The sequence below is a fragment of the Ictidomys tridecemlineatus genome, chromosome 2 (assembly GCF_052094955.1).
Source record: "Ictidomys tridecemlineatus isolate mIctTri1 chromosome 2, mIctTri1.hap1, whole genome shotgun sequence".
Classification (NCBI taxonomy): Eukaryota; Metazoa; Chordata; class Mammalia; order Rodentia; family Sciuridae; genus Ictidomys; species Ictidomys tridecemlineatus.
The window spans coordinates 106,715,945-106,737,554 of NC_135478.1; the positions used below are offsets into that span (position 1 = coordinate 106,715,945).

The 21,610-nt window shown below is 61.6% G+C and overlaps 1 protein-coding gene across 2 annotated transcripts; it reads left to right on the forward strand.

Moving 5' to 3' along the window:
• The first annotated feature begins 344 nt into the window (after positions 1 to 344).
• Mmp17 (matrix metallopeptidase 17) lies at positions 345 to 21,104 on the forward strand. Of its 2 annotated transcripts, none has more exons than XM_078039411.1 (10): positions 345 to 709; positions 8,766 to 8,898; positions 9,144 to 9,273; positions 9,834 to 10,117; positions 10,666 to 10,842; positions 12,612 to 12,711; positions 14,885 to 14,967; positions 15,059 to 15,211; positions 18,558 to 18,815; positions 19,405 to 21,104. In XM_078039411.1, the coding sequence occupies exons 1-10, from the start codon at positions 566 to 568 to the stop codon at positions 19,695 to 19,697; spliced, it is 1,755 nt and encodes a 584-aa protein (XP_077895537.1). In that variant the 5' UTR covers positions 345 to 565; the 3' UTR covers positions 19,698 to 21,104. The 2 variants fall into 2 exon arrangements, with proteins under 2 accessions (XP_077895537.1, XP_077895538.1); XM_078039412.1 differs by lacking the exon at positions 345 to 709 and adding an exon at positions 3,118 to 3,526.
• The last annotated feature ends 506 nt before the right edge of the window (positions 21,105 to 21,610 follow it).

A 21,610-nucleotide genomic window follows, 5' to 3' on the forward strand; every position in this document is an offset into this window, starting at 1 on the left:
CCGTTCAGATGCGAAGGCCGCCGGTCCCGAGCGAATGCGACAGGGCCCCAGGCGCTGAGGCGGGCGGAGAGGTCTGCTTCCCAAAGGTGGCCAGGACCCCGGGGCCTCGCCGGCCCACCAGCGCGCCGCGGCCTGAGGACGACTTGGGACCCTCGGGGAGCGCCTACCTTGCGCGACCCATATACAAAGCCCGTGCGACTCGCAGGCAGGAGGGTGGGTCACGGGCCCTTTAAGGCGGCGAGCGGGGACTGGGGGGGTGTCCTTAGCCATCATTAGCATGTCCCCGCCCCTTGGAGGAGGGCGGGCGCGCAGCTAGTCCCGCGGAACTGAGCGCCAAGCGGGTGCGGCCGGGAAGGGCGCCGGCCCTTTAAGGCGGCGGGCGGGGCGAAAGGTCATTAGCGTACATTAGCATGCCCCGCCCCTCGAGGCAGGCGGCGCGCGGTAGTCCGGCTGAGCTGCGCGCGGGGCGCGGGGCGCGGAGCCGAGCGGAGCGGATCGCAGGGGCGCGGGCTGCGGCCGGGCGCGGGGACCCTCGCCTCCGCGCCGCCGCAGCCCCGAGAGCGGGATGGGGCGCCGCGCCGCTCGGGGACCGGGCCCACCGCTCGTGGGACTCCGGCTGCTACCACTGCTGCTGCTGCTGCTCGCGCTGGCGGCCCGCGGGGGCTGCGCCGCGCCCGCACCTCGCTCAGAGGACCTCAGCCTGGGGGTGGTGAGTGCATGGCCCGGGGCGAGAAGAGCGCCGCGTGTGAACTAGGGTCCCTGCGGGCTACTGAGCGGGTGAGGGAGAAGCCCACCTGTGAGTCTTGGGTGAGGGGACCCGGGGCGCCGGGACCCACGTCCCAGGCAGGGAAACTGAGGCCGGGGGCGCAGGCTGAGTGAGGCCGGTGCTTCCAAGTCTGGGAGGGCGCCTGGTCCCTTCCCCAGTCTTGCGCTCCATGCGCACGCAGCTGTAAGGAGCCTGGGGAGCTGGGGGAGTCACCTAGCCAGAGCCCAGGTCCCCGGCTTGGAGCAGTCCCAAAGCGGGGGAGCCCGGAGGGTGGGGACCGCCATCGCAGCTGCCTTGAGCAGTGCGCCCCGCGTGCTTCCTGGCGGGAGCAGTGAAGGGCAGGGGCGCGCATCCCTGAGCTGAGGGAAGGCCGAGGCCGTGCCTATGGGCGCTGGGAAAGCCTGTGGTCCTGGAGTTTGCCCGCTGAGGGTTCGGAGAAGCCAGGGACCGGTCCCCAGCCCCCGCTGAGCGCGAATGTTGGCCCCGTCCCTCTTCCCTTCCTCTGTGAGGGCGACGATCCTTGCCCTACCTTCCCTTTGGTCCTGTCCTGAACCCAGTGAGGACTCCCTACCGGTCCAGGCCCGCCCCAGCCTCGTCGCCTTCCTGGCCCTCCAGCCCCTCCAAGACGCTTTCCCAGGCTTGGCTAGAGAGCCCTGCTGGGAGCCGCCCAGCCTCTTCCCATATCCCTCTGCTGCCTGCCTGCCCCATCTGAGTCTCCTGCAGACCCGGAGGGTTTAGATCAGACTTCAAGGATCTTGCCAGCAGGTTGGGGTAGGCAGGCGAAGATGCAGCCACTTCCTTTAGCTGAGTTGTTATGAGGCCCCCACCTGTGCTACCCTGAGTCCAGGGAGATTCAGGGACCCAGGCCAGGGTGGCCTTCCGCCCAACACAAGCAGCCAGCCCACGCAGGCAATCTCCTAATGGGGTCCTGGCAGGCGGATCTCAGCATCACTGGCCTTCCCAGCTCCCAAGCCTCTGGTTCAGGCAAGTGGCCTGGTGGATTTCAGGCAGGAACATTCCAGTGAACATATAACCCCTTGGTTGGCAGGACTTGCTCCAGGGCCATCCCTGAAGTCATCTGGGAGGGCACTGGCAACCTTCCCTGCTGCCCAGTTTTGGATGCCCAAAGGGCCCCTGGGGCAGGCTCCCTCCCACCCACCTGGCTTCTGAATTTAGGGCCCCCTCACATCAGGTCCCTTTGTCTCTGGGGGTCTCCCGGCTCCCCTGCTGCAGTGCATACCCAGGGGCAGCAGTGTCCCAGCTCCCAAGGTGCCACAAAAGCAGCTGCCAGGAGGGCCTACAGAGTTAGGGTCAGCACCGTGGGGGATGGAGCTGGTCCAGCCCAGTTAGTTGATCAGATCTGGTGCAGTTGGGAAGTTTCGTGCCGTCCCTGGCCACAGAGACTGAGCCAGGCTCATGCTCCTGGCTGGCACCAGGAGCCAGCCTGGGCTTCTGGTTCTTCAGCACCCCATTTGTCACTTGCCCACCCCCACTCCCACCCAGCAGGCCACTGAGCAGGGGACGTAACCCCAGCCTGGTCAGAGGCAGTGGGGCCCTGGCATCCCACTGGTAAAGAACAAAGACAAAGTGGCAGATGCCACAGGCAGCCCCCAGTCCTGGCCCCCACCCAGGACAGGCCTGGCTCTCTGGCGTGGGCAGACTCGCCCCTTCTGCTCCCATGGTGGGGAGGCTGCGCCCTCTGGTGGCCCCCAGCAGGGATGACGCTAGAGAGCTTCCGGCCCCAGGGGCAGAAGACTGCAAGGGCTGGGCCCTCCAGATCTCCCTGGGGCACCCACTGGGGGTTTGGGTCTCAGCGCCAATGAGGAGAAGGGCCGCTTTGTGCGAGTGACCCAGCCTATGCCAGACAGCACTGAGCCCAGCAGTTGGGAGGGGCTGCCAAGCCCAGCCCAGGGTCTCTGCACAAAGCTGGATTGAGGCCTCGGCTGTGAGGGTAGCGGAGGGTGGCCGTTCAGGCTGTACTGGAGCAGAGCAGAGGAGCCACTGGGGCTCCTGGGCCTGTCCCCACTGCAGTGCCCATGGGCCTGGGTTTGTCCCCTTGATTCCTGAGTCTGATGCCCACAGCAAAAAGTGTAAGCCCTGCAAAGGTTCTGGGGGTGCGGTCATTTCCCTAGGATCAGGAGGTGGGCATATGCTCCTGAGTCTCCAGTCCCCTGCTGTTCTTGCTTGCAGTCCATCTTGGTGGAGAGGTCCTATAGGATGACCGGGTCTCCCCTTGGGTTTCATTGCACGGATGTCACCTCCTTAACCAGGCCTGGGGGGACATGCCAGCTGTTTTGAGTTCCGTGCCACCACTAGCAGCCACTGTGTGCTTGTGATGGATCCTGGATCTATCTGCTGGGGCAGGCCCAGGAGTTGGTGCATGGTGACTGGTTTGGCCAAAGTCCTTCCAAGTTTCTCCTCTGATTTCTGCTCCCAGAAACATCTGGTGCTGTCACCTGGCACACACTGAGGGGGTTCTGGTCACCTCCCAGAGGGCTGACAAGATGGTACTGGGACGGCAGCAAGCGGGAGGCAGGACACCAAAGCACACATCAGCCTGCATGTCCCCTTCCTGGGCACTGGCACCCTCAGGCCTGGACACAACCAGCCACAAATGCCCTCAGCACCAGCACCCAAGCAAGCCTGTAGCTGCTCTGTACCCTCAGCTCTATGTCCCCACCTGGCTCAGGGCCCAGGATGTCCCCTGCACCCACCTGAGCCCTGAGAACGTCAGCTGTCACCCTGGTCCTGCACTCAGAGGTGAGAGGGTGCTGCGCTGGGGCCGGGGGCAACTCAGGGCTGGGCACTCACCTGGCATGTACAAGGCCCTGGGTTTGATCTTTGGCACCAAAACAAAACAGTAACACTGAGAAGGAGGGCATCGCTGTATCCCTTGCTTCGTGGTCCCCTCTCGATGGCCGTCAGGACCCAGGCTGCTGCTCACCTGCTCTGTGTCCTCCAGGGTGGTGCCTTCCTGAGGGCTGGGGCATGGCGGGGTGCCCTCCAGGGTGGCGCCTTCCTGAGGGCTGGGGCATGGCGGGGTGCCCTCCAGGGTGGCACTTTCCTGAGGGCTGGGGCCTGGCCAGGTGCCCTCCAGAATGGCGCCTTCCTGAGGGCTGGGGCATGGCGGGGTGCCCTCCAGGGCAGCTCCTTCCTAAAGGTCCTGAGGACCCGTTGAATGCCTCTGGTTTTCATGCTGTTGACTGTGACACTGATGACATGGAGCCCTGGCTGTGGGTGCAGGCTTCGTACTGGGCACACAGGGTGCTGTGTGAGTTCACTAGGGACCTCTGGGCACCTTCCTGTCGCAGCAGGCCTGGGGGGCAGGGCCTCGCACTGACTGCAGGCTGGCTCCCCACCTGGCCTCCTGCTCCCCACCTCTCTCCTGGGTATCTGTCCCCGCTCTTCTCTCTCCCGGGGTATCCTGGGCTGGGTCCTGCTCTGGCTCTTTGCTCTTGCTTTCCCCACTGCCACAAGCACTTCTAGGCTCATCACCTGGCTAGCTTTTCAAATGTCACCCAGGACTGTTCCTGAGACCTGCTTAATTGGTCCCTCACAGCACGAAAGCTGTAGCACAGGCACCTGTGTGGTGAGCCTGGCTTCCAGTCCCAGCCCTGCCTCTACTGGCTGTGTGACTGTGGACCAGTGTCCTGACCACTCTGTGCCTTAAGTTCCTCATCTGTTAAATGGGTAAACAGCAACAATGCCGACTTTATAAGACTGGTTCACAGCTATCTCCCAGCACCCTCTGGGTGCCAAGTGCATGGCAGAATGGAATAGCCCGGTCCTCCCAGTGCATCTGAGTACTGTGGTGGGCCTCAGCCAGTTTCCAGTGGCCAGTACAGGATGGCAGCTAACTGTCGGAGCCCTTAGGTGATCACTGCTCATGATGTGAATCCCCCTGAGGCCACTTGTGTGCTGTTGGCCGTTCATTTTCCCCTGACTGTGGGGAAACAGTGGTCTGCCCTACTGTCCCCAGCACCCGCCCTCAAGACAGATGGGCAGACACTCAGAGGAATTTGCAAGCGCCCCCCCCCACAGCTGCCCAACTGCAGGCCAGCTGCAGAGTCACCCCTAGAGGCAGCTGAGGCCTGGCCTGTGTCTTTCTTTATCCTGTGGCTGAGCTGTGCTGAGTGGCACTGGCAGGTTACCCACCCACTCTGGGCCTTTGCTTTCTTGCCTGTGAGTGGAGGTCATGCTGACCATGCCTCCACAGGGGCTTGACACAGCAAGGGTGGAGAGGGCGTGAGGACAGGTGCTGGCCGCAGAGTACTGCGGCTACTGCCCGGGGCATTGTGACAGGGGCTGCAGGGGTCCACTCAGCCATGGTCTTGTGAACGACCTCTGAGCCTCAATTTCCTCATCTGTGAGATGGCCTTATGGACTTGCTGCCCCCAGGCTGGTGGAATGAGTCAGCCAGGGCCGGAAGCGGTGGGCGGTCAGCCCATGCCAGCTGAGCCGGGGGGCGCATGTAGGTCAGTGCCTGCAGCCCAGGCACAGTGTGGCCCCTGACAACACTGGGGCTTCGCCGCTGGGGGCCGGGGCTGTGGCTGGTGCCTGGACGCAGTGAGTCAGTGCGGTGGGAGGGGCGCGCTCCCTGTTACCCGCGGGACTCACGGACCCGGCTTTCGCGCCAAGCACCTGCCTCCTTAGGGCCCTGGAAGACGCGGTTTCAGGGAGACCCGGTGTCAGGCGGCGATAATCGCCACCGCAGCGGCAGCGGCCGTGGCGCGGCGGGCTGAGTCCCCCGCCGTCGGCCTCAGCGGGCCTGCAGCAACGGCCCGCGGCCTCCGCCCGGGAGCCCTGACCAGGTGGGGAGGCCGACCGGCCGGCGGCCCCTCCCTGTGGCCTTCTGGAAGGTTCACCCCGCCGCGCAGCGCCCGCTGCTGCAGCCTCCGTTGCCCTGGAGACAGCGGCCGTCTCCGTGGCGACAGTAGAGCGAGGACCGCAACGAGCAGGAGGCAGGCGGCGCGGCCGGCTCCGCGGGTCCCGAAGCTGCTTGGGTCCCAGTGGGTCCCCATGAAAGGCCAATGGGGGGCACAGCGGGGGAGGGCGCCCTCGGGACCACCCTGGGCCTTGGCTCTGCCAGCCACGGAGGGGCAGAGGGGCTGGTGCATCCTGGTGGGACGCAGCGGAGCACCTCTTCTGCAGCCTCTACCCCCAGCAGGGACAGCCAGCTCTGGGTGGCTCTTCCCAGGCTGCTCAGCCCGCTCTGCTGCCTGCTGCCTGGGGCCCACTAGCCTCGTCCCACATGGCAAATGAGCTCAGTCCCCAGCCAAAATAAAATGTACACAGCCCTGGGCACTTGGGTACCTGCCCCTTCTGGAGATTGGGAGGAGCTTGCAGGCTGTGCCAGCCATGCCTACCCTCTCTAGGCTTGCCCCAAGGGCACCAGCCCCCAGGCATGGTCCCAGTCTGCACTGCCCCAGCTCCTCTCCCTGGTCCCAGGCAGGCAAGGTCTGGGACAGTGGGCCCTCCTCCTGGGACCTTACCCCTGGTAGGTGTTGGAGGTGTCTACTAAGAGGGCTGGGGTGTCCCCGCCTGGCATCAGGTAGGCCGGGGAGCCTGCGGAGACCTTCAAGGAGGTGAAGAGCTGGTGCAGCCGAAGCCGGGCTCCTGGCAGAGGCTTCACAACTGTGGTTTCTGGCATTAGAGAAGAAAACTGCAGGGGCTGGGATTGTGGCTCAGCGGTAGAGCGCTCGCCTAGCACGGGTGGGACCCGGGTTCGATCCTCAGCACCACATAAAAATAAAGGCATTGTTATGTCATTCTACACCTAAAAAAATAAATATTTTAAAATTTTTTTAAAAAAAAACATTAAAGGACAAAAAACTGCAGGACCAAATTTACAAATGGCCGGTGTGATGGAGCGTGCCTACCATCCCAGCGACCTGGGAGGCTGAGGCAGGATGACAGACGCTGAAAGCCAGCCTCCATAACTAAAATGGAAAGGGCTAGGGTGCAGCACGGTGGCACAGTGCTTGCCCGGTGTGCCCACAGCCCCGGGTGCATTCCCTGCAAAACCAGAAACAGAACCTGAAAATGTTGGTCAAACCCTTTGGAAAAACCACCATGCACGTGCTCCCCGGGAATGCTGTTGGGTGTTCCAGGGCCCCGGCAGTGATAAACTGTGGGACACTCGGAACATCCTATTGATGGAACTCGAGCTGGGAGGTAGCAGGTTGGAACCAGGGCCCCACTGCACTGCTCACCTCAGTCGTCATCAGGTTCCTCCCAAGGCCCCACCATGAAAGTCCACTTGGAGAACCTGCCCAGTGGCCTTGGAGGGGTCCCAGGAACCTCCAGTTGTGTGCACTCTTGGGGACCTCCTATCAAGGCTGAGAGGGGAATCTGGGTTGGGAAAGGGATAATGGAACAGAGGCAAGATCCCAGCAAGGACCCAGTTGTCACGTGGAGGGGGAATCTAGCTGGTCTGCAGGTGTATGCAAATGATATGCAAATCATGAAGACTGCCCTCCTGGTTAATAACTTGTCCCTTTTGAGGTCCTGGGAATCTGGGAATTCAGAATCCCATTCCCGCACATGGCTGGCTTCCTGCAGCACCTTCCTTCCAGCACCAGCCCACAGGACAGGTGGTGGGGACTGACATGTGGCACAAGTGAAATGAGAGGATTTTTAAAATATCCATCACATAGACCCACCCAGACCTAGCTAGGAGCAGTGGGGCGCACATGCCATCCCAGCCACTTTGGAACTTGAGGTGTGGAGGGTGGCAGGGGTTTTGTTGTTTTTCATACCAGGGACTGAACCCAGGGGTGCTGAGCCACATCCTCAGCCCTTTTAGTTCTTTATTTTGAGATAGGGTCTACACTAAGTTGCTGAGGCTGGCTTTGAACCTGTGATCCTCCTGCCTCAGCCTCTTGAGCCCCTGGGATTCCAGGCATGTGCCACCGCTTCCATCCCGAGGACAAGTTTGAGGCCAACCAGGGCAACTTAGTGAGACTCTCCCTCAAAATGAATTTTAAAAAGGCTGAGATGTGGCTCAGTGGAGGGGTCGCCTGGCGTGTGTGAAGCGCCAGGGAGCCCCGGTATGCAAAAAGGAAAAGAGGAGGGTCTGCTGGTTGGCCCTGGCATGTCACCTGGTTCACACCCTTCTTGAAGCAGGTCCAGGGTTGGAGTGGACACAGGGAGTCCCTGAAACCCAACCTCTGAGTGCTCCAGGGCGGGTAAGCTGTGACTCGAGACAGAGCAGTGCTCATGGGACCTTCACTGCCTTTTGCACAGTTGTACAGCGCCACCTGGTGGCTTAAGGAGCCACAGCTGTGGATGGAGCTGCAGATGAGGCCCACCCCAGGACCCAGGGCCCCCTTGGTGGCAGCTCAACCTGCCTTCCTGCTTGGTTCAAGGGTCAGGTGACCCTTCTGCCCCCCACTCGCTGTTTCCAACATCCAAGATCCATCATACAGAGCACCCGGGCAGTGCTGGTGTGAGCCCCTCCCACCTCCCCACTGACCTGTCCTCAACCACCCTGCCAAGTCGGCACTGTACTGGTTTCACTGCTGAGAAAGCAGCCCAGAGGGTCTGACCACCCTTCCCCAGGCTGCACAGCAGAAGGTCCAGTGGGCAGTCCAGGCCCTAGGCCCTCAGTGCTGTTCCTCTGTGAGGTCATCTTTTGCCTTTCTTGACGGGGGCTTCAAGCCTTCGGTCTTAGACCACCCCTAATACGTAGCCTGGGGCCTGCATCTGGTGATGGCCACACTGAAGAAACTTCTAACTTCACTTGTGTCCCCTGGACATTTTGCTGCCTCAGGAATGAGGTGGTGCAGAGCTGCTGTGAGCAATTGCACAGGTTGGGCACTGCAAAAGCCCACCCTGGCTAAGAGGCGTCAGGTTTTTTAGCTGCCTATAGAGTAACTGGACAGAGGGCGTCAGGCTGGGGTGGTGTTGCTCAGAGGCCTGCTCCCTGCGTCATACTGGTCTAGGCAGCTCTGCGTGGAGCCGCACCATGGGCACCCCTCACTCTGTTCTCTGTCCCTAGGAGTGGCTGAGCAGGTTTGGCTACCTGCCCCCACCGGACCCCGCGACAGGGCGGCTGCAGACGCAGGAGGAGTTGTCCAAGGCCATCGCCACCATGCAGCAGTTTGGCGGCCTGGAGGCCACTGGCATCCTGGGTCAGTTCTATGGACGGCAGGAGACACTGTGGTCCCTGTAGGGCCGTGCCGGCCTGGCCACTCCCCTCCTGGGCCCTGCCCCTTGGTGGGCCTCATCCGACAGGCCTTCCCCAGGACCAGGGGAAACAGGCCTGTGCCTGAGACCCGTGGCCAGAGTCCAGGCTGCAGCTTTTAGGGGCTCCTGGGAACCTCAGACTGGGGGGCAGGTGGGCCAGGCCTGCTGCTGACCAGCACCCCCCCTGCAGACGAGGCCACTCTGGCCCTGATGAAGACCCCGCGCTGTTCCCTCCCTGACCTGCCCCCTCTGGCCTGGGCTCGAAGGAAGCGCCAGGCTCCGGCTCCAACCAAGTGGAACAAAAGGAACCTGTCGTGGAGGTGGGTGGCCAGGCCAGGAGGGGAACACCAGGCCTGACAGGGTGTCACCTGCCATGCCAAATGCCACCAACCAGGGACTGAGACACCTGGGGTTGATTTTCTGTGTTCTGGAAGCCAGAAGCCGGTCCTGCCCAGAGGGGATGTCCCAGGTGTCCCTCACCCACCTCTGCTCCCCTCTGCATGTGGCCTCCTCTCTCAGGGTCTCTGCCTCCTATGGGGAGGCCCCTAGATTGGGGATTGTCTCACGCAGTCCCTTCCTTGTGCTCTCAGGTCTGGGAGGAGGGGGTTAGTGGGCTGCCCTTCTGCTGGCCCCTGAGGGCTGACGGGCCCTGTGAAGCTCCAGCAGGGCAGGCTGCAGACCCTTGCTCCTCAGCCCCCTGGACCCTCCCTCCCGTGTCCAGCTGGGGTGACTCCTGGGACCTCTGAGGAGGGACAGAGGCAGAAGGTAGTGGCACACCCTTGTAGACCCCACAGCCCCAACCGGGGAGGATGCTCATCCAGCCTGGGGCATGGCCTGTGCTCCCCGGCCTGGACCTGCTGTTCCCCCACCACCACCACAGGGTCCGGACCTTCCCACGGGACTCAGCCCTGGGCCCTGACACGGTGCGGGCGCTCATGTACTACGCCCTCAAAGTCTGGAGTGACATCGCCCCGCTGAACTTCCACGAGGTGGCCGGCAGCACCGCAGACATCCAGATAGACTTCTCCAGGGCCGACCACCAGGACGAATACCCCTTCGACGGCCCTGGCGGCACAGTGGCCCACGCCTTCTTCCCCGGAGACCACCACTCTGCAGGGGACACCCATTTTGACGATGAGGAGGCTTGGACCTTCCGCTCCTCTGGTGGGTGCTGAGTCCCTGGGACCCCTAGGCCCGGGCAGCCCCCACAGACTCCCTGAGGTGACGCGGAGCCACCCAGCCCCAAGACCAAGCGGCAGGCAGGCCACGTGCCCCCAGCCAAACTGGCGTAAAGGTGCCTGTGAGTGGCCGGGCAGTCCCGGTTCCAGCCACCCCTGAGTATCCGTGAGCAACCAGGCCGACCTCGCCCGGGCCTCTCCTAGTGAGGAGGGCCCGGCCCATCGTTTGGGGCCAGGCCTGTAGCTCCAGGGTCTAGAGACCCACTTGACACCCGGGCCTTTGTGCTCAGGGACTCGGCTGGTCCTCAAAGCCTGAATGAGCCCTGCGTGGCCCAGAGAATTTGCTGCCTGCTGTGAGCATGCAGGGGACCCCCAGGGAGAAGCCCAGACCCCACAGAGCCGCAGAGGGAGCGGGCAGTCCCAGCAGAGTCCCCTGAAGGGATGCAGCCCCAGCACCACCAGGGCAGCAGGCCCCCACATGTGGCCCCGGACTGCAGGGGAGAGGGGGTTGCTCATGCAGCTCCCATCCCCCAGATGCCCACGGGATGGACCTGTTTGCAGTGGCCGTCCATGAGTTTGGCCATGCCATCGGGCTGAGCCACGTCTCCACCCCCAGCTCCATCATGCAGCCATACTACCAGGGCCCCGTGGGCGACCCGCTGCGCTACAGGCTGCCCTACGATGACAGGGTGCGCGTCTGGCAGCTGTATGGTGAGTGTCCCTGAGGCCGGAGACAGGTCCCCTGGACGTCCTGAGCTTGGCTTAGCTGTCCTCAGACTGCCCCGTGACAGACACACTGGCTGCCCTGCATGAGTGGCAGGAAGGGAGCAGAGGACCAGCTCGCCTCAGCCTCTCTCAGAACCCACCCTGAGTCCCTAGGAGCATAGGGAAAGCCACATCTGTCCCCAGTTCTCAGGATCCTGGCAGCAGCAATGGGGCAAGTGCAGGCCTGTCAGAGCAAGGGGCCCTGCAAGTCTCCATGGTCCTGAGAGGGGACAACTGTCCACACAGGGGAAAACCAAGGCACATGGAGGCAGTCAGCTTGCCCAGGGTGGACCACAGGAGCCGGGACCAGTCAGCTTACCCAGGGTGAACCACAGGAGCCGGGGCCAGGCAGCTTACCCAGGGTGGACCACAGGAGCCAGGACCAGGCAGGTTGCCCAGGGTAGAACACAGGAGCCAGGGCCAGGCAGCTTGCCCAGGGTGGACCTTAGGAGTGCACGGGCCAAGATGAGCTCCGCCACAGGGCCCCTCCCTCCTGAAAACCATCAGAAATAAGGCTAAAGAGCCCTGTCCCCCATCTTGGGAACCCGAGCCCCAGAGAGGAGATGATGAGACCCCTGCGTCCTGGTCCCGGCCATGCCCAGCCACTCCCCAGTCCAGGGCCCAGGCCTCACTCTGTGCTGTCCCTGCCACTCTCCACCGATGTCCATGGGGCTAGAGGAAACCCATGGCCTCGCCCATGAGGGGCAAGTTCCTCACCCATCCGTCCCCAGATGGGGTGTCGCTTTCACTGCAGTAAAACGCACATCCCGCAAAATTCACTCTTTGAAGTGTCCATGTCTAGCCAGGTGCAGTGCCCCCCTCTCCCCCGTAATCTCAGCAGTTTAAGATGCTGAGGCAGGAGGATCACCAGTTCAGGGCCAGCCTCAGTATAAAAAACTTAAATGGGCTGGGATGTGGCTCAGTGGTCCAGAGCCTGGGTCACTCCAGAGGGACCAGGGCCTGCCAGCCTCTCCTCGTCCCCAGCCCTGGCAGCCAGGGCTCTTTCTGTCCCTGCGGTTGGCTTGCTGGGGCCACCAGCTTGGCCAGGCAGGCCGTCCAGGGCCTTCGGCCGCTGGTGTCTTTCAGGGTACACAGCGTCCTCAGGTCCCACCACGTCTAGCATGTCAGAGCATGTCCCTCTTCACACTGAGCTCCTGCGTCCACGTACCTGTGGTGACGGGCACTTGGGCTGCTTGTCCCCCTCCCAGGGCAGCTCTGATGGCACTGTGAGCGTGGTGTCCGGCTGCTCTTGGACACGTGCTTCCCATCCTTCTGGTTTTTGCAGCCGTGGAAACTGAACCCAGGACTTGTTTCTGGGCACCAGTGCCCCCCACCGAGCTGTGGCCTGTGGTCGGCCAGTGTCCCCACCGAGCCGTGGCCCAGTCCTTTGTATTTTATTTTGAGACAGGGTCTTGCTGAGGTGCCCGCTGGCCTGGAATTGCCGTCCTCTGGAGGGGCCAGGATTGTGCATGTGGCTGCCGCCTGGCACCACTTCAGTTCTTGCAGGTGGACAGGGAGGGTCAGGCGGGCCAGCGCTGGGCAGGCTCTGAAGGCAGCCTGAGTGCTTCATGGTCCCTCAGGGCCATTCCTGCAGTGGGAGGGGTGCTGGGGGCCTGTCAGCCCAGAGGCCTGGCTCCATCCTGGGGTCTCCCGAGGGCCTGCAGGGACGTAAGGAGTAAGTCCTGGGCTGGATGCTATCCTCCTTGTTCCCACAGGTGTGCGGGAGTCTGTGTCCCCCACAGCACAACTGGATACCCCAGAGCCCGAGGAGCCACCCCTACTGCCAGAGCCCCCCGACAACCGTTCCAGCACCCCGTAAGCCATGGCCCTGTCACCATGCGGTGGCCTGCCTGTCCTCATCCAGTGTGCCCAGAGCCCTGCGATGCGCACGGCTGTGTTGGCCCACTGGCCGGCACCTCACCTCCCTCCTCTGCGCTCTCCATTTTTCCTGCTTCCTCTTTCCTTCCTTTCTTGTGCTGGGACTGACCCTCGGGTGTTGCACCCTGAGCCGCACCCCAGTCCTTTTCCTCTGTGGTTTTAAGACAAGGTGTCACCAAGGTGCCCAGGCGGACCTGGGACTTGCCATCTTCCTGCCTCAGCCTCTAGTCACTGGGCTTCTGGGTTGTCCAACCGCACTGGCCAAAGGGGCGGTCAAGGCAAAGGGTGTGTAGTCTGCAGGCCTGGGGACTTCTGCAGCTGAGCACGAAGGCCCGTCCACTGCCCTTGGCCACACTGCACAGTGCTGGGGGGAGCCAGGGCCTCTATTCCAGGCCGGCCCAGCCGCTGCCTCTCTGGGAGCTGGCCCCTGTCACGGAGGGCCATGCACTGTGGCTGCTCAGCTACTCAGTGGCCCCTGATTGTGGGCCGTAACCAGGGACAGCCATGGCATTTTCTGTGGCCGTGTTCTGGAGGTGGGATTGGGGTCCATGCTGCATCAAGTGTGAGCTGGCCTCTTGGTGGGACACGGTTCCCCTCCAGCCCACAGTGCGAGGAGCACCCACAGCCTCAGTGTGCTCAGAGATGACCCCTGCCAACCTGGGACGCAAGGGAGCAGGCAAGCACGCTGCCCAGAGCCCGTGGTGACGAGGACTCCTTGAGAGCACCTGCTCCCGTTCTTCCTTTTACAAATATATTCTGGCACCAGGGAACGGATCCAGGGTACTCAACCACCCAGCTCCACCCAGCCTTTTTATAGGTAGACACAATATCCTTATTTTACATGTATGTGGTGCCGCAGTCTGTCTGGGCACAAATAACCGAGCCGCCAAAAAGCCTTGTAGATTCAAACAGCAACTCTTTATTCCTGAACTCTCACCAGCACTCTACACACACTTCCTGGGAACACACTCCCTCCACTGGGCTCTGCACGCCAATTCTCTCAGAACCCTGCGAGAACTCAACCCAGGAACTCCCAAGTAGCGGGTTCCACCCGAGGCAGCAGGATCCACCCTAATCCCCGAGCAGGGTCACCTTTCAACCATTCCTTCTGCACCACATACAAACAAAGATGTTCTGTCTGCCGAAAACTAAAATACATAAATAAATATTAAAATTTTTTTTAAAAAAAATTTTTTTCCTGATACCGGGGATTGAACCCAGGGGTGCTTAACCATTGAGCCACATCCCCAGCCCTTTTTTAAAAAGTTCTTCTTAATAGTTTTTTTTTTTTTTTTAGTTGTCAAGAGATCTCCATTTTATTTACTTATTTACTTGTAGTGCTGAGAATTGAACCCAGAGCGTCACACATGCTAGGCAAGCGCTCTGCCACTGAGCCATGTCCCCAGCCCTTTTTATATTTTGAGACAGGGTCTCACCAATTTTCTTAGGGTCTTGCTAGGTGGCTGAGGCTGGCCTTAAATTTGAGATCCTCCTGCCTCAGCCTCCAGAGTGGCTGGGATTAGGCGTGCACCACCATGCCTGGCCCATGCCTTGTCTTTGAGGAGCCAATTCACAGTCCCGCCAACAGTGTAAAAGTGCTCCTTTCCCTTTACATCCTCGCCAGCATTTATTGCTATTTGTATTTTTTTTTAGAGAAAAAGTTTATTTGGGGACTCATGGTGTCAGAGGTCTCAGTCCGTAGAAGGCTGCTCCGTTTCTGGGGGCTAACGGTGAGGCAGGATGTCATTCGAAAGTGTGGGCTTCGGGAAGCCGTGTTCCTGGGGACTGCTTTTGTGACTAGTGTGAGATGTAGTCTCAGTGTTGTCTTGTGCATTTCCCTGGTTGCACTTGGTGTTGGACATTTTTCATATATCTGTGGGCCTTTTGTGCTTCTCTGGAGAAGCATCTGGTCCCTCTGTCTGTTTAATGAGGGGGACATTTGTTTTTTTATCGGTGAGTTTTTACATATTGTGGCTATGAATCCCCTGTCAAGAGAGCAGTTGGCAAGCTTGCCCCTCTGTGGGCTCCCCATGGGTCCCCTGTTGCAGGAAGCCAGGATCCGGGGGTGCGTGGCCTGGCGCCTCCTGCCCACCTGGCCCTCTTTCCGCAGGCCCAGGAAGGACGTGCCCCACAGGTGCAGCGCCCATTTTGACGCAGTGGCACAGATCCGTGGCGAAGCCTTCTTCTTCAAAGGTGCCCCCAGGGCCCAGGGGTGGGAGGTGGCGGGATTCAGCCCACGAGGTCCCCAGACTCGCCACCTGTAGCCACCCCCTTGTCCCCTCAGGCAAGTACTTCTGGAGGCTGAACCGGGACCGGCACCTGGTGTCCCTGCAGCCAGCGCAGATGCACCGCTTCTGGCGGGGCCTGCCGCTGCACCTGGACAGTGTGGACGCCGTGTATGAGCGCACGAGTGACCATAAGATTGTCTTCTTCAAAGGTGGGTGGGCCTCCCCAGCTTCGTGGCCTCGCTGACAGAGGCTGCAGCGGCACCCACAGCACAGACACACGTGCTGGGAGGCTGCTCCGTGGTCTGCTCCACAGTCCAGAGCACAGAGCCCCTCGTGCCTTGTGCACTAGGTGGATACATATTGAGCACCTGCTGTATGCCCAGCCTGTGGTAGTTCCTATGGGTACACAGGGAGCAACATGACAACCTAGGCCTCTTGCTAGAAAGCTCTCGCAAGTACTAAGAATGTCAGCTGAAGGAGGGCTCAGCGTGGGGAGGACTCAGGTTGGCACAGAGCACCTGGAGCAAGGAAAGCCACTTCAGGAGATGCCATTTGAGCCGGGCACAGTGGCACCTGCCTGTAACCCCAGCCACTCTGGAGGATCACAAGTTCGAGGTCAGCCTCGGCAACTTAGATCCTGTCTCAAAATAAAAAAGACTGGGGATATAACTCAATGGTAGAAATGCCCCTGGATCCACTCCTCGGAACCAAAAACAACCCCAGAGTTCCAGAAACAGAGTTCAGGTCAGGGGACAGTCAGTGCCAAGGCCCTGAGGCAGCAGCCGTTCTGCTGAGCACAAAGAATGCCCTAGTTTGTGAAAGGCCAGTACCCACCCTCGGGAGCAAGTCTCTTGGGCCCCTCCCCACCGTGGCCCGGAGTCTGACCTCAGTGAGGACAGGGCGCCCTGGGCTCCAGGAGCACTGTCCAGGCCTCTCAACCCCATATAGCGCTGGCCGCGTGGGCTGTGCCTCCCATCAGTGCCGTCTCTTGTCTCTGATGAGGAGGCCCAAAGCAGCAGGATCCTCTTTTAGCCATGACTCCAGCAGGGCCACGTGCTGAGGCCCAGGACTTGAGCCCCGGGGAGGGTCAGCCCAGCAGTGGCCGCCTCCTCCTCTGGGAGGTGCAGAGAGCCTGGCTGCAGCTGCCTCTTGTAGCTGCTGCCTCCCTCCCGTGCGTCTCTCACATGGCCCTTGTAGTCCCGGGTACCTGCACTGGCAAGCCCTGGGGACCCTCGGGTGAGTGACGCTTCAGGAGAAGCAGGTGGGACCCTTGGGTGGTGGAGCCGGAGGCTGCCCCCGGGACCCTGCTCCGTGGCAGAGAGCAGCATGTGCAGTGGCTCCTGTAGTGTCTGTTGCTTGGCTGTGTCCCCGTGTTCCCGGGAGGATGGTGCACCATGAGCAGCACTGCTGCTTCTGCTCTGCACATGGCCCGCGTGGGACCATCAAGACCCACAGAACCTCCTTCTTTTTCAAAATTTTATGTTGGGGGAAAAAAATCAGACTTGTAGAAAAACTGCAGAACTATCACATGGGCCAGGCACCGTGGTACTTGCCTAAGGTCCCTGCAGCTCAGGAGGCTGGGACAGGAGGATCTAAGTTCAAGGCCAGCTTCAGCAAAGTAGCAGGACCCTGAGCAACTCAGGGAGACCTGTGACTAAATAAGATACAAAGAGGTCTGGATTTGGTCCCCAGGACAACCCATCACCAGGACAAGTGGCCCTGTCCCCAGGACGAGTGGCCCAGTCCCCAAGACAAGTGGCCCGTACCCAGTACAAAAAACAAAACGAGCCAGAACAAAGAGTAGCAGGGTTTTCTGGACAGGGAGATGCAGACTGCAGCACGGCGCTCCTAGAGCCCCACAGAGCCCCAGCAGCCACCAGTGACCAGATGCCGCCATCCAGGGCACAAGCTCGCCTGCCACCTGCCCACAGGACCGCCAGGGTCCCCATGTGCTTGGCTGCCTCCCTGGTCTCTGACTGGAACGTTCCCTGGGCCTGTGGTGCTGCTCCCCTCAGGAGCTCCAGGCCTCAGGGTCTGTGCCTCCCAGGGTCGGGTCCTGGGCTCCTACTGGCCGAGCATCACCGAGGGCTGGTGTCTGACCTGTCCCTCCCAGGGATGCTCCCTGGGGTCATCTGCAGAGGCTGCCCACAAGTTTCTCTGATGCTATGCATTTTGGGTGAGACGAGAGGCCCAGGTCCATGGGCTTTGCACCCATGTCCCCGATGGAGCCTGCCAGTCCCTGTGCTGCCTGCTTTCAGCTGACCTGTGTCCTTCCCTGCTACAGCATCACAGCTGACCCTATCTGGAACACTTGTGCGTGAGTGTGTGTACGTGTGTCTGTGGTGTGTGCGCATGTCTGTGGTGTGTGCGTGTGTGTGGCACCGAGGACTCACCCAGGCTTCCCCATGCCAGGCAGGTGCCCCACTACTGAGCCACACCCAGCCCCTGGTGGTTCCTTTCAGTGGTGGCAGGAAGGAGGCCCGTGACAGAGTCTGATGTTCAGCTGTTTCCAGCGCGTGACTTGGTGCCGCTGGGCATTGGCCTTCCACCCACAGACCATTCCCTCTGTCCCTGGGGGTCTGGCTGCTCCAGAGCCTCCCTGAGTGCCTGCACACACAACGCGCTCCAAGTGCATCCTTGTTGGGGCCCGTGGCAGGACTCCCCTCCTTTTTGCTACTGGGGTTGCACCCAGGTGCTCCACCCTGAGCATCCACAGCCCTGTCTGTCCTTTGCGATATGGTCTTGCTAAGGTGCCCAGGCTGGCCTCAACTTGCCGTCCTCCTGCCTCAGCCTCCTAAGCTGCTGGGATCATGGAGGGCGACACATGCGGGGCAGAATTTCCCCCACCTCAAGGCTGAATATGGTCCATCCTGAGGACCCACTGCAGTCTGCCTGTACGCATTGTGGGTGGAGCTGGGACTGCTATGCACAGGGCTGCTGCGTCCCGGCCTGCAGGCCTCTCCGGGGATCCTGCTCAGTTCTTGGTCTCTGGCAGGGCAAGGGCCTCTGCCTGGCTCTGCTGGTCACTCTCTGAGGCGCCAGGCTGTGGCCCCGCCATGTTCGTTCCCACCAGCTGACCAGTGTGCCACCTTGCATCCTGGCCACCTCCGAGGCACCCTCCCTCATGTCCTCCCATGTGACTCAGACCCTCTGTCCAGCAAGGGGCTTTGAAGCATCTTGCTTACTGCATAAATCCACACGCAGGCCTCGGACCGAGCACCTTGCTTGATTTCTCCATGAAGACGTTCCTAGCCCCCAGCCCAGAACTTGGGTAGGACACGAAACAGCGCCCCCAGGCAGTGGCCAACTCACCCTATGTTCTGTTTATGGTCCTAAGTGGCCACCAGAGCAGAGCCTGCATCCACAGGCTGCTGATTACATGACCAACCCAGGCCTGGCACATAGTAGGTGCTCAATAAATACCCATGAGGACTCCTGGGCACTGTGATGTGGGTGACCACTCTGCAGCCACGTCACCCCACCCCTGGGTGAGGGCGGCAAACATGGGAGCAGGCCAGCTGGATCCCCTGCCCACGCTCTTTCTCTCGCCCCCAGGAGACAGATACTGGGTGTTTAAGGACAATAACGTAGAGGAAGGATACCCACGGCCCATCTCGGACTTCAGCCTCCCGCCGGGCGGTGTGGATGCCGCCTTCTCCTGGCCTCACAATGACAGGACTTATTTCTTTAAGGACCAGCTCTACTGGCGCTATGATGACCACACTCGGCGCATGGACCCTGGCTACCCTGCCCAGGGCCCCCTGTGGAGGGGTGTCCCCAGCACGCTGGATGACGCCATGCGCTGGTCTGATGGTGAGCATGCTCAGGGGGGAGACTGTGCAGCCTCAGTTTCCTCACCAGCAAAATGGGGCTACCCTGAGCCAGGGCTTGCCTGTCAGCTGAGTCCTGACTCCCGAAGTCCACACCCCTGGCTCCCCCACCTCTCAGCCCATCCTCCACCCTGCCCACTCCCTCCACCAACACCAGCCTCCTCCTGCTTCTCACACCCCAAACACACTGGACCCTGGGCCTTTGCACCTGTGGGGACTTCTGGATCACCTTCCTAGGCACCACACAGCCTAGCCAGTGCTCAACATCTTTCAGGACTCCTGTGCCCCCAGTTTGTATCTGCCCCTGGCAGCATAGAAGCACCCCAGCTGGCCGGCCAGCCACACAGGATAGGCAGTGTCCCTCCCTCTGAGTTGTGCCCTGACACCTAGCACAGCCTGCACAGGGCAGGGTCCTAGATAAAAGCCCAGTCAGGGAAAGGAACTCCAGAGGTGGCCCACCCACTGTCCCTGCCTCCAGTGGCTCCTCCTCCGTGGCCAGGCCCTCCCTCTGGCGTGGACCTGCTGGTATGGTCCTCTCGCCTCGGGGCTTAGCCTGGCCCTGCTCTCCGCAGGTGCCTCCTACTTCTTCCGCGGCCAGGAGTACTGGAAAGTGCAGGAAGGCGAGCTGGAGGCGGCGCCCGGGTACCCGCAGTCCACGGCGCGGGACTGGCTGGTGTGCGGGGAGCCAGCGGCCGGCGAGGCGGAGGCGGAGGCGGCCAGAGCGCAGCCCGGGCCGCAGGGCCGCGCGCAGGACGGCCTCGCCGTGTGCTCCTGCTCCTCGGCCGCGCCCGCGCCGCCCGCCTCGCTGCCGCCTCAGCTGCTGCTGCTGTGCGCGCTAGGTGCTGCCCGGGCCGGGGCGCGGTGAGCCGCGAGGCCGGGGACCCGCGGACGCCTTCCTTCCCGCCTGAGCGGCCGCCTCCTCGCAAGGGCGCAAACGCGACCTCGCCCTGCCGCGTGGCGCAGCGGAGACCCTGCGCTTGGTGGGGAAGGGGCTAATAGATGGCCCTCCTGGCGTCCGTTGCCACCTTCCCGTGCGCTCCTTCGAGTCCCCAGGGGCCATTGTGCCCTTTTCCCTGGGAAAGTAGAGGCCCAGCGGAAAAACTCGGAGTGCAGGGCACGCTCTGGACATTCATAGACACTTGTCACCCACTCATCCATCTGATCCAGTGCCACCTGCTGGGAGCTGGAGCCACCTAAAGAGGGGGGCTTATGTCTACACCCAGTGGCCACTCAGGACCTGTCTGCCAAGCGCACAACTGCCCCACTCTAGGCCAGTGTCCAGGCCTTGCTCTACCCAGTCCTCTTATCCCAGGCTCCCAGTCTACAGAGCCCTGTCCCTCCTGCCCAGACGGAAATCAGGACCCTTGTCTCCATTGCCTCCCACCAGCTCCCCTCCCTGCCAGAGAGCCTCATCTTCTCTCTGGACATGCCCATCCACTCCCTGGGCTGCAGAGGGGCTTTCTCACCTCTGGACCAAAGGTGGGGTTCACGTAGGAAGAGGAGAGTGGCCAGGGGTGAGCAGGGAAGTGCCACCTCTGTGACAATGTCTTCTCCAGCAGCAGCACTGGGAGGTGTGGAACCTGCCCTGGATCTGGAGAAGCAGGAACCCTGCAGGAGGACCTCCCCATCTGCCTGCAGGCCTCCAAGGGGATCAGGAAGGAGGCCCCTGAATGGAGGAGGGAGCCGGAGTCCCAGCCTGTGGGGTGGGGATCTGAGGCACAGGCACCTGGGAGACGGCACTCCAGATGCCAAGGTCCTGGGGTGGGTCGGGCCTGCTGGGCTCCAGCACTACAAGGGATTTGCCCTTACAGCATGGGAAGTCAGTGGTCACTCTGCAGCTAGGGCGGGGCTGAGAGGACCCTTTCACAGGCAGGAAGGCTTCTCCCTTCACCAGATTTTCACACTTCCTGGTTCCAGGGGCAGAGGCCAGCCCATATCCTCCTGCCCCTCCCCAAGCCTGGCACCTCCTGTGTCCATCTGTCCCCCTGTGCTCCCTGGAGCTAGGAATGACCCTGCTGTCGGGTCAGACAGGGTGGCCTGGGGGGTCTCTGGGAGACCTGTCCCCTGGAAACGCACCCTCCTGTTCCTCCGCAGCGCCTTCCACACACGTAGCTCCTTCAGCCTCCTGCCATGTTGTCCGGCAGCCTGTCGAGGAGATGCCCTGTGGGTCAGGGGCAGCTCTGAGGTCCCTGGGCTGGTGTCCCTCGGCTGCGACTGCTGCAGTCTCACTGTTATCCTGACGTCCACTCTCTAATAAAACTTTTCTACGCCAGCTGGCGAGCAGCTCGGTGGGAGACCACCTGTGCAGAGTGCAGGAGGCCCTGGGTTCGATTCCCCAGAAAGGACATTCCTACCCATCAGTGTCCAGTGAGGCCTGGGGAGAGCTTCATGACCCCCATGACCCCTGGAAATCCAGAGGACGTGTGGCAGGAGTGTCCAGGCGGACTACAGGCCAGGGAGGCGCCCTGCTGGACTGACCCCGTTACGGATGCAGGCACGTCACACCTGAGATGTGACTTCATGTTTATGGGAGTCTCCGGTGGAGAGTAAGAGCCTCCCTTCCTCTGAGCCATTGGGGACACGTGCTGACCCTGGGCTCTGTCCTGCTATCCTGCAAGTCTGGATGTTCTCCAAAGGCCTCAGGGTCTGCTTTCCTCAGCTGGCTCCAGACCCCGCCACCCTGGCACACGAGAAGGTAGTGCTGTCACCAAGTAACGCCCACCATGTCCGCTCCTGAGAGTCACATTGAAACACGGGGGGCTCGTGGGTCCTGGACTG